This window comes from Hoplias malabaricus, chromosome X1 (assembly GCF_029633855.1).
Source record: "Hoplias malabaricus isolate fHopMal1 chromosome X1, fHopMal1.hap1, whole genome shotgun sequence".
Taxonomy (NCBI): domain Eukaryota; kingdom Metazoa; phylum Chordata; class Actinopteri; order Characiformes; family Erythrinidae; genus Hoplias; species Hoplias malabaricus.
In genome coordinates, this window is record NC_089818.1 from 5,073,420 (window position 1) to 5,085,292 (window position 11,873).

The 11,873-nt window shown below is 43.4% G+C and overlaps 1 protein-coding gene across 1 annotated transcript; it reads left to right on the plus strand.

Annotated features, from left to right (window-relative positions):
• Positions 1-5,084: 5,084 nt before the first annotated feature.
• LOC136675805 (dermatan-sulfate epimerase-like protein) lies at positions 5,085-8,744 on the plus strand. The gene has a single exon (XM_066652564.1). It carries the CDS (start codon positions 5,116-5,118, stop codon positions 8,740-8,742), a length of 3,627 nt encoding a protein of 1,208 aa, XP_066508661.1. The 5' UTR covers positions 5,085-5,115; the 3' UTR covers positions 8,743-8,744.
• The last annotated feature ends 3,129 nt before the right edge of the window (positions 8,745-11,873 follow it).

The following is an 11,873-nucleotide window of genomic DNA, read 5'->3' on the forward strand; positions in this document are numbered from 1 at the left end:
GTTTCCTCCGGGTGACTGTCTGTGAGGAGTATGATGTGTTCTCCCTGTGTCTGTGTGGGCTCCCTCCGGGTGACTGTCTGTGAGGAGTGTGGTGTGTTCTCTCTGTGTCCACGTGGGTTTCCTCCGGGTGACTGTCTGTGAGGAGTGTGGTGTGTTCTTTCTGTGTCTGTGTGGGTTTCCTCCGGGTGACTGTCTGTGAGGAGTGTGGTGTGTTCTCTCTGTGTCTGTGTGGGTTTCCTCCGGGTGACTGTCTGTGAGGAGTGTGGTGTGTTCTCCCTGTGTCTGCGTGGGTTTCCTCCGGGTGACTGTCTGTGAGGAGTGTGGTGTGTTCTCCCTGTGTCTGCGTGGGTTTCCTCCGGGTGACTGTCTGTGAGGAGTGTGGTGTGTTCTCTCTGTGTCTGTGTGGGTTTCCTCTGGGTAACTGTCTGTGAGGAGTGTGGTGTGTTCTCTCTGTGTCTGTGTGGGTTTACTCTGGGTGACTGTCTGTGAGGAGTGTGGTGTGTTCTCCCTGTGTGTGCGTGGGTTTCCTCCGCGTGACTGTCCGTGAGGAGTGTGGTGTGTTCTCCCTGTGTGTGCGTGGGTTTCCTCCGGGTGACTGTCTGTGAGGAGTTCGGTGCGTTTTCCCTGTGTCTGCCTGGGTTTCCTCCGGGTGCTCCGGTTTCCTCCCACAGTCCAAAAACACGCGTTGGTAGGTGGATTGGCGGCTCAAAAGTGTCCATAGGTGTGAGTGTGTGAGTGAATGTGTGAGTGTGTGTGTTGCCCTGTGAAGGACTGGCGCCCCCTCCAGGGTGTATTCCCGCCTTGAGCACAATGATTCCAGGTAGGCTCTGGACCCATCCCGACCCTGAAATGGATAAAGCGATTACAGATAATGAATGAATGAATGAATGAATGTTTACACCTGAACCATTAAGTAACCAAGAAATTTGAAAACTTCAGTGGAATTGTCCTTTAAGTGAACTCTCCTTCAAAGCATTTAAAGTATCTTTTTACTGCAAAGTCAGCAAGTGGTAACATGTTTGGGAAATGTTAAGTGTGTTTTCTGCCCAGTAGGAATTCCCTGCTGTAACTCATTACATTCTACTGACTCCATATGTATCCCTCTTCTTTTTATACTCACTGTTATCACTGATACATTCCCCAAAAACACAACTGGAGAAGTAGAAGCAGCCTTTTACAAATTAATTGCATATTATCAGCGTGTCACAGGAGGTGTCACTGGCCTAAACACACTGTATTGACTCAATTGTTACAGCTCTAGTTTCCTTATGTCGAGCAAATGTTGTTCATAAAAAGCCCCTGAGATTCTGATGTTTGTCTCTCAGGGTTGTGCCTTACAGTTCTGTAGTGTGCGACACATTCCTGCGACACAAGTCTGGAGTGTCCCCTCACCAGATGGTCCCATATTTCACGGTTCTTCGTTTCAGGAGTTCCAAGAAGTCCAGGAAGCTGTGGTGGCTCAAGAAGACTCGTGGCACTTCTGTGTGACCTGCAGTTGGAACAAATTGTTCTTTTAAATTGGAAAAGGAGGTTAATGGTAATTTTAGCACATTTCTGTGAAAATTACTTTGAATTTGTTTTATGAGAAAAGGGCTTCCAATGTAAAAAGTTTTTTTTTGCACAACAGCAATGATTTTTCTTTCTTTATAAAAGCTCAAGAAAGTCAGGGTAACTATTAATATTACTCCACCACAGTTTATGATCAATGATAGGTTCCAGACAGTTTGATCAGAATTAATACTGTGGCATACGTTACAGCTACATACGGGAACTGTCGGCATAATGCACTGAATCAGCAGTGATCACAGGTCTCAACACTTCTGCATAATGTGATGGTTTGTTCTTTAAAGGAACAGCTTACAAGGGTCAGTGTTTCTTACTGAGTCACTGACTGACCGACAGAGGCTTGAACTGAGTCCTTTACAGTGCTTGGTGATAGGGCCCCAGACATCATCGTATATATCTACAACACAAGCTTTACCCTTTTCTAAACCATCCAAACGTGTGTGTTTCTAAACTAACTGTGTCTTTTGAGTTTTTATATGTCGATGCTGGATATATCTTGATGAAGCTGGAATAATCCCACAGTTATGTGAAGATGTAACATGTTTCAGGCGAAAACTTTCTCAAAGCTGGTGTAAACTTTGGTGAGCAACTTGAAGCTTTCTGGATTTTTAACGTTTTTATTTATATTAGTTAAACTTATATAGTACCTTTCTGGACACTCAAGGGGCGGCACGGTGGCGCAGCAGGTAGTGTCGCAGTCACACAGCTCCAGGGACCTGTGAGGGGTGTGGTGTGTTCTCCCTGTGTCTGCATGGGTTTCCTCAGGGTGACTGTCTGTGAGGAGTGTGGTGTGTTCTCCCTGTGTCTGCGTGGCAACCCTGAAGTGGATAAGCGCTCACAGATAATTAATGGATGAATGAATGTACACTCAAGGATGCTTTACAATCAACAACGCAAAGAACAGCATTCCATTAAACACTCAAACAACACACACACAGTGCCACACAGACAAACGTGCACTGAGTGACCATCCATATTTGGGCATACACAATTACAGACATTCATTTATATACACACTCATTCACTCATACTTATACAGGACCATTTTAGAGTAGACATTTCCCCTAACCTCTGTTTTTGAACCGTGAGAGGAAACAGGAAACCCACACAGACACGGGTAAAACACGGAAACTCTGAAACTCCACCAGGTGGGACTTGAGCCCAAGATCCCAGCACTGTTCCACACTACATTTATTTACATCTTAATGATTCAATGATGCAGACATTTTGGTGGAATTCCCCTTTAACTCCAGTTGTGCATGGACTCAGTCGTCATTCTTAACATAGATAAACACAACACCTTAATTTCAATAACGGATCCTCACTAATGCATGTCACATATTCCGATCATATTCATAATTCATGAATAATATGAAAGAGGATAGGACCTCATTATCATTGGATCCTCATACACCATCTTTAATGGGCAGGACTTCAAACTAACGCTCCATAAAAATGTCTGCTCTGTGGACATGTGGGGGTCCTGGCCACTGAAGAACAGAGTAGAAGGGAGCAATCAAAGTATGCAGAGCAACCCTGATAGCAAGGAGACGGCAGACCACTGTTGTTCCACTGAGGACAAAGTTGGAGGTCCACTAGTGTTTTACACAGCGTTTTCTGGGCGAACCGCCGGTGATTAAACAGAATTTTAGACAAAATGCCACATTTTAGCACTTTTCCATTCACAGTCCAATTTACATTTTTTTTCCCCTTCACTAGGTTCTTTTGTTGTTCTTTATAAATAAGATTAGTAAATCATTTTAATCCAGCACAGGGTCAACATATTTAGCATAATCATTTTATATCAGGCTTATACTCATTATTATATCTCTCATAGTTGTTGCTAATATTTGTATTAGCTTGTTTTCCAGAATAAAAGTCTCTGTGAATGTAAAATCTGTTTAAGGAGATTATAAATCTGTACAGGGCAGTAATCTGAGGGGTCCAATGGTGGACCAGCAGTGGTCTACAGTCAGTGGTGTGCCAGCCTTTTTATGCCAGTGGACCGCTATATACTCGCTGCACTGAGAGAAAGACCAACGAGTGAAACAACAAGTAGGTGGTTTTAAAGTTATGGCTGACTGGCGCGTGGGACGCTTAATGAAATAATCCCACGTACCACGGCGCCATCTAGTGGCAAACGTGAGTAACAATATCTGTGGCTATTTGAGAAGAGGGAAGTAACTAATAGCAAAACGCTGTGTTTTAGGGCAAGGAATGTTAAATTCCACACCGTGTGGTCGGATACAGGACGGACACAACGTTTACAAAACGTTTTACTGTAAAATAACAAACCGCCAACTTAGTGTTATGATTTGAACCCAGCATTGGGGGGCTTTTTACAACTAATAACGGTCATCTCCGTGAGTAAACCGCTCCTCATCAGCAGACTGGATTAAGGAGGATTTTAAGGTGGATTATCTCGCCTCGGAAAGAAGAAGGCGTGAACGGTAACGTAAACCTCGCGCATGGTCTTTAAAAACGGGACGTTACCGGGACAATCATCTCTACAGGGTCTAGTCAAGGATTCAGTGGATGCTTCAAGGAGACTGAAGTCCCCAAAACTCCAGCAGTAACCGCTAACTTTTAATGACAACGGGTTTCTTCTTTTCTACTTTTTTTCCCCATTTTTTTCTCCGTGGTTATATACGCGTTGTTCCGTGCTCCACAGCTGTCTGATTTACAGGTAACGTTTATCAGATGTTGCCTTTATCTTTCGTGTGATACTCCTGCTGCCAGACGTTATACTTGTTCCCCGTCTTGAAAGGACTTTTGTCTCAGATTCTTCAGTCTTTTTGGGAAGAATTTTAACGGTCTTCCTCAACCCCACTTTAAAAAGGATTGTTCTTATTAACACCTCGATTACTGCCGATAACGGTCATATTTGAAGGGAAAGACCAAAGAAAGACTTTTATATATGAAATAACTTATCAAGAGCTTCAACGTGATTATGAAGGGTACCTGACCAATAAGAAACACAAAAGGAGGCATGGTGCAAAAAGACTTTTTTTTTTTTTTTTTGTCTAAGGACTTTTATCAAGAACTCTAAAATGATTCTACACACTTGACATAAGAATCTTATTCTTTATTTTTTTATATATATATTTTAAAGGTCACTATGCACAGTGATTATTCCTCACACAAAGAAAAAAGTGATCTGCTTGGACTGCTATTTTGATACTTGTTTTGATTTTGATATTTTGAGTGTCATACTGGATTTTTAAAAAAATATATAGTTATTGTTTTATAATACTTTTATTGAGTTATTTTTACACCCTTGACTGAAAAGAGGAGTGAATAATTTTTGAAATTTACTTTTGTGATCTGCCTTGTCTACTTTTTGATCGCAAATCAATTTTTTGATTACATTTTTAAGTATAATTTTTATTTGGCATGGATTTTTAAGAAGAACTATAATCTAACCATTAAGAAAGTGAGAAAAGTAAAAAGCAAAGAGCAATGGTAGTCAGCTGGAACTTGAGAAGGATCTACACATTTTTTTGAGCTCTTCAAAGAGTTGGAAAAATATCCACATCTGGTTTCTGGATCATGGCTGTTGAGTGGGGAGCGAGGTCTGGGGCTCTGTTGTGTCTCATGATGCTGGGATTTTCTTTTTCTGCACTCCATGATACCTCTGGCAAATTTGCCCCAGTTGCAGAGGACTCGGATCGAGGGAAACTCCTGGAGGAAAAGCAAATGCCGTCACAGGCTCACCCCCATCTCTATTTTGATTTGACTGAGGTGAACGGCCTGAAAATAAAGGCCACCACCTCACACAGCCACATTTTCAAGATCGTCCGCAACGCAGTCGCCACCATGCTGGAGAACCCCACTCTCTACCTGCCCCCGATGAGCCATGAGGACTTTGCAAATAAATGGAATGAGATTTATGGCAACAACCTGCCACCGCTTGCGCTGTACTGTCTCCTTAGGCCTGAGGACACTGCTGCATCCCAGTTTTTGATAAAATACATGGATCGCATGTCAGAGTATCCAGACTGGATGGTGAGCAGTGCGCCACATGATGAAGTCCCAATGGCCCACTCGCTCACTGGCTTTGCCACAGCTTATGACTTTGTTTATCCCTACTTGGACACTCACCGAAGGGTTCGGTACCTTGCGAAGATCAGGGCAGTCACAGAGGAGCTCTGCGAGCTGTCTAAACATAGAGGCTGGGGCAGGCAGTTCCTGCAGAACCACCAGACTACAAACATCCTAGCCATCCTCACTGGAGCTATTGTGGCGGGGGAGCATAATGACCCTGAAAGCATGATCTGGAAGCAAGTAGCTGTGAACTACATGGAAAAGACCATGTTCCTCCTGAACCATATAGTGGATGGTTCACTTGATGAAGGCGTGGCGTATGGAAGCTACACAGCCAAATCCATCACCCAGTATGTCTTCTTGGCCTCGCGTCATTTCGACATCGACAACAGCATGAACAACTGGCTGAGAGCTCACTTCATGTTTTACTATGCCACTGTGCTCCCTGGCTTTCAAAGAACTGTGGGCATTGCAGATTCCAACTACAACTGGTTCTATGGACCAGAGAGTCAGCTGGTCTTCTTGGATGCTTTTGTGCTCAGAAATGGTTCAGGAAACTGGCTGGCACAGCAGATTCGAAAACATCGGCCCAAAGACGGACCCATGGTGGCATCGGCAGCTCAAGGCTGGGCTACTTTACACACCGAGTTCATCTGGTACAATGCAGAGCTTTCTCCCAAACCTCCTCAAGACTTTGGAAAAGCAGGCATGCATGTGTTTTCAAACTGGGGCGTCGTCACTTACGGAGCAGGATTACCTTATGCCCAGGACAACACATTTGTTTCTTTCAAATCAGGGAAGTTAGGTGGTCGGGCGGTATATGAAATTGTCCACTCTAAGCCCTATTCTTGGGTCGAAGGGTGGACCAACTTCAACCCCGGCCATGAACACCCAGATCAGAACTCTTTCACTTTTGCTCCCAATGGACAAGTCTTTGTCTCAGAGGCCCTGTATGGGCCAAAACACAGTTACCTTAACAACGTGCTGGTGTTTTCCCCCTCCCCCACAAGTCAGTGCAATAAACCATGGGAGGGGCAACTAGGAGAATGTTCCAAATGGCTTCGATGGGGAGGAAAGGAAGAAGGAGACAGTGCCGGCGAGGTCATCTCAGCATCCTCCCACGAAGACACTCTGTTTGTTAGTGGGGAAGCTGTCTCTGCTTATTCATCAGCGATGAAGCTGAACAGTGTATACAGAGCTCTAGTTCTGCTCAACTCTCAGACTTTACTGGTGCTGGATCATGTGGAAAAGCAGAAACAGTCGCCACTGACTTCATTCAGTGCCTTTTTCCACAACCTGGACATTGATCTGAAATATGTGCCTCACACTTCTTTGGGCAGGTACAATGGAGCACTGATGGATGTGTGGGATGCCCATTATAAGATGTTCTGGTTGGACAGTCAGGGGTCTAGTCCACACCCGAGTATACAAGAAGTGGAACAGGTCGCAGAGTTCAAAAAGAGATGGACCCAATTCATTAATGTGACTTTTTCCATGGAGAGCTCAGTCAGCAGGGTAGTTTACCTAATGCATGGCCCTTTTGTCAAAGTTTCCGACTGCAAATTCACTGACATGAGCAAAAATGGGGTCAAGATATCTGTTACTCTGAACGACACAGAGACTACCGTCTCCATTGCAACAAATTACAAAGATATAGGTGCCAGGCACAGCTACTTGGGCTTCCCAGGATTTGCGAAAGCAGAGGACAAGCACAGGGTCATTCGGTTTGGTCAGGGAATTCAAATAATAACCAGCCAAGAGAGCCAAGAAAAAAGGGATTCCACATTTGACTTTGGTTTCATGTTCAGTATAATTGCAGTGTGGATTATTTGCTTTGTTGTTGTGTTTTTGACCATGAAAAAAATGCTCAATGTACCTTTTAGTAAGATTCTCAGATTCATTCTCATTTCAGTGCTGTTTCTCTGGGTGCTGGAACTTTTGGTGATGTCTCGCAGTTGTGGGGACGTCTTGTGTGGCATGGCATGGCAGGATATGCGGGTTTCCAATGAGGTGGTCACAAGAACCACAATCCTCAATCTCACCCCCGGTCCCCTCCCGTTCATAATTATAACTTCCCTGCCAGGCTCAGGGGCCGAGATCCTTCAGCATCTTTTTGACAACAGCTCTGACTTTGTGTACCTCCGAATCCCTTCTGCATACCTCCCCGTACCTGAAACCAACTTTGTGCCAGACTCTCTGCTGGATGCTTGCGAGTGGTCCAGGTCAGATGCTCAAAGTGGGAAGTTTCTAGCCATTCAGGGATGGTTCCATTCTATGATGCACAGTATCAGGATGCATCTACAGAACATTCAGGTCTACCAAAGCAATCTTGAATCAGGGAAAGCCTTGAGTGTTAAGGAAACTGGCAAGAAAAGTAGGAAGCTGTTGATGGAGCCAAGGGCAAGTTTAGGGAAGAGACTGACAGACCGGAATGTGGAGTATATTAAGGCCCTCCGGCAACATTTGGCGACTTACCCAAATGCCTGCCCTGTCTTGAACCTCCGCAGTGGGAGCTGGTCCCTAAAACTGCCCTTCATTCATGAAGTCATTGGACGTTCATTACGCTCAGTCCAAGTCGTGCGAGATCCACGCGCCTGGATTTATCTGATGCTGTACAACAGTAACCCAAGCCTTTATGCTCGCATTAACATCAAAAAACACTTGCTTAAAATAATCAGCCAGAGCAAGAACGAGGCTGGGCAAAGATGCACCAAATTTGACCCCGCATTTCAGCCACTGGCAAGCATCCTTTCTCAGCCAAATGCTAACCCTGTGCTGCTGCTTGCTCATCTCTGGCTGGCCCACACCTCCGGCAGCATCAGGGCAAGTACAGACCTGCCACCTCACACCTATCTCAGGGTGAAATTTGAGGATATAGTGCGATTCCCAGAGGAGACAGCAGGGAGAATACATGAGTTTCTTGGGATACCCATTGCACCGGCTGCCATAAACCAGCTCACATTTGCCGCATCCACAAATTTGTATAATCTAGCGTACGAAGGGGACATATCTCCTTCTAAAATCAACATGTGGGCAGAAAATATGGCCTCTGATGACATTAGATTAATAGAGGATATCTGTTGGCCTGTTATGGAGACACTTGGCTATGAAAGACATGTTGTAAAGCACTAATGCAATCGAAGCAACTTTAAAGCTGGTCTTTTTTTGCTGTTTGTAATAAAACAATTTTTTAAAAAGAAAATAGTTCAGTTCAGTTTACTCTTATGTCAAAGGTTTGGGGTCATTATTTTCACTATCAATTGACACCTACTGTGTTAAGGGTTTATAAATGTATATATATATAGCTCAGTTATGTTGTCAGTTGATTTGAAGGGCTTATGTAGGTATACGGTCACTTAATGAACACTGCATGGTACACATTAAAAGTGGTGAACTGCAAACAGCACTCATACCCCTTTATTCTCATATTCTCAGGTCAAATGAGGACAAAATATTTCCTTGGCCATAAAGTAGTTGGAGCATTCCTGACTAGCAAAGCCATGTATGTTATAAGAAGTGTCTGCTGTTGAATCTATTTCAGATGTGAGCTTACACAACTGTTAGATATTTACAGGCCATACAGGCTAAACCTTTCAAAAATGGCTTGACAGGGACACTGTGAGACCAGCTCAGCTCAAAACAAATCCAAGCACTGACCACTAGCTTGCTGTGGTTTCCCAGAATGTGAAGTTTACTTACACTTACACAACCAAAAATGGAGATGCTCCAGACACAGGCAGCTCCCAAGTGACAGCTGAACAGCTGCTGTGGGGAGGTGCTTGTTTTTGACCAGAAACAGAACCAGGCCCACTTTTTCCAGTTATATACGAAAACTTTACCATCTAATGAAGATATTAGGGCTTTTGTATGGTGTTGGGCATTGTATTTCAATGGCTATGTACATCTCATTCAGTGTGGTTTGATATAAAATGCTAAACCTACAGAGTATGTTCTCAGTGGAGGCCATAGGAACCAGACGTCTGAGTGGGTTTAATGCCTTTAAAAGCAATATCAAGTTATTAAATGACACTAGATGCAAATATGCAAAGTTACTATAGCCTTAATATACACACTAGGGGCAGAAGCACATGCAAGACAGAGTAGTTCCCAAGGAAAAGTATTATTTAAAATACTTATAAATACTTTAAAATAATGGAATAAAACAATACTCGGATTAATCACTGTTTTATCATCATAATCTTTATATATGAACGCTCAGAACACCCAAGTAGGTTCAGTGTTGGTTCTAGATAATAAAATACCTGTAATAACATTGTCGGTATTTGAGATGTTTAAATTAGATCAGAAATAATAATCAGATTTACTGAGAAATCCGGTTTTGCGAAGGCTCCAGGCTTGTGTGGGGACTCCTGAGGAGGGAGCAGGGGGATTCAGTGCATGAGGCAGAGGGAAGAGCTTACAGCTGCCCCCACATTCCCTACAGCAAAGGAATTTCTGTCAGTATAGACGTGTAGGCACTGGCTGAAGTTTCCAATGTGCTGTATTTTTTTGAATGTTTGATTAGTCATTGTGTGAAAGGGTCTTCTGTTCTGTAACTAGACCATTGTGACAACCAGAGAGAGAGAGAGTGAGAGAGAGAGAGATACAGAGAGAGGGAGAGATGGAAAAACTTGGCCAGTCTTAGAGATGTTGTAATTTCTGGCATGAAACGGAGTGTTTCTCAGAAGAGTGGGAGGAACATAACTATTATTTCATAAACCCTCAAACGTCTGTGCTTTTGAAACATGCCCCTCCACACTTGTCTTTTTAATGACCCATTAATAAATTGTTTTATTTATTTATTTATTTTACTGGGCATGAAGTCATAGCTTCTGTGGGCATGGATTAAGCCCAGCACAGTAGGTGTAGCCTCAGATTCAGTCTGAGCATAGGTCCTGGACAATGGTCAAAAATAAACTTATCCTTCTTGGACAATTCCACCAACTCTTCAAAAATTCCTGCCTAATTCAGTTGTTGAGATGGAAAGGCCTTCCATTTCATGATCCAACATTTAGTATCCGCAACCACCAGTGAACCTACACGTCTTCTGAGAAAGTAGATGATGGTAAAACAGTGGTAAGTCTGAAAAAATACATTCTCTTTAGGAACTGTTTTGTTTTGTGTATACATCTCCACCTACAATCAATCAATCAAATTTTATTTATATAGCGCTTTTCACAACAAAATGTCATCACAAAGCAGCTTTACAGGGATCCAGGTCCAAGTCTCCTATGAGCAAGCCAGGGGCAACAGTGGCAAGGAAAAACTCCCTCAGCACACAGGAAGAAACCTTGGAAGGAACCAACTCCTCCTCGAGTCGACACCGGAGACACAACAGAAGTAAAAGTGAACTGATGACAGATGAAGGGTTTATAGTAATGTGAATGTAGAATATTAGTGATGTATGAGTCTGAGGAAGGAGGAGGTGAATAGTGATTCTGTGTGAGTTAAAAGTAGGAGTTAATTTGAGGTAAAACAGCATCCATTCACGTATGATATTCACGCCAGGTATGTTATTGTAGAAGAGACAAGGCCAGGATCTTGTACAGGACACACAGAGGCTGGATCAGGGCAACACCTGGAGAGCAGCAGGACATCTCAAAGCATAAGAGAGACAGGAGAAAGAAAACCAGACAAAGGGAACACATAAAAATAAAGAGGTTAGTAGGTTCATGGTAAAGAACGGGCAAAATTGTCCTGCGAAAAAAGCTTCCATGGGTCAGGCAAGAGAACCCAGCAACAGACAGAATGTTGGTGGTTACCAGAAAACTAACTAAAAAGGCCGTAGGTATGGTCGTATGACCGAGTTAATACAAAGTAGTGATAATGTGAAAACAGCTCTAACACCAATAGAGAAGGAGTAACCTGAAAGTGAGTGATTAACCAAAAGCTTGTTTGAGAGTGTGCCTGAGCCCCGAACAGTAACCGAAGGCTATTCCAGAGTTGAGAAGCTTCGTGAGAAAGCGCTCTACCTCCTGCATTGTTTTTCTTAATGTGAGGAACTAAGAGTAGACGGACGTCCTGTGAACGAAGTGTATGCGATGGGCGATAAGGTATGAGGAGTTCAGTAAGATACTGCGGGCCTGAACCATTTAGAGATTTATAAGCTAAGAGGAGAACTTTATAGTCGATGCGAAGTTTTACAGGTAGCCAGTGTAGGGACGAGAGAACTGGGGTGATATGGTTATATGCTAGTGAGCACCCTGGCTGCTGCATTTTAAACTAACTGAAGCTTCACTGTACATTCAAGGTCAAAATCATAT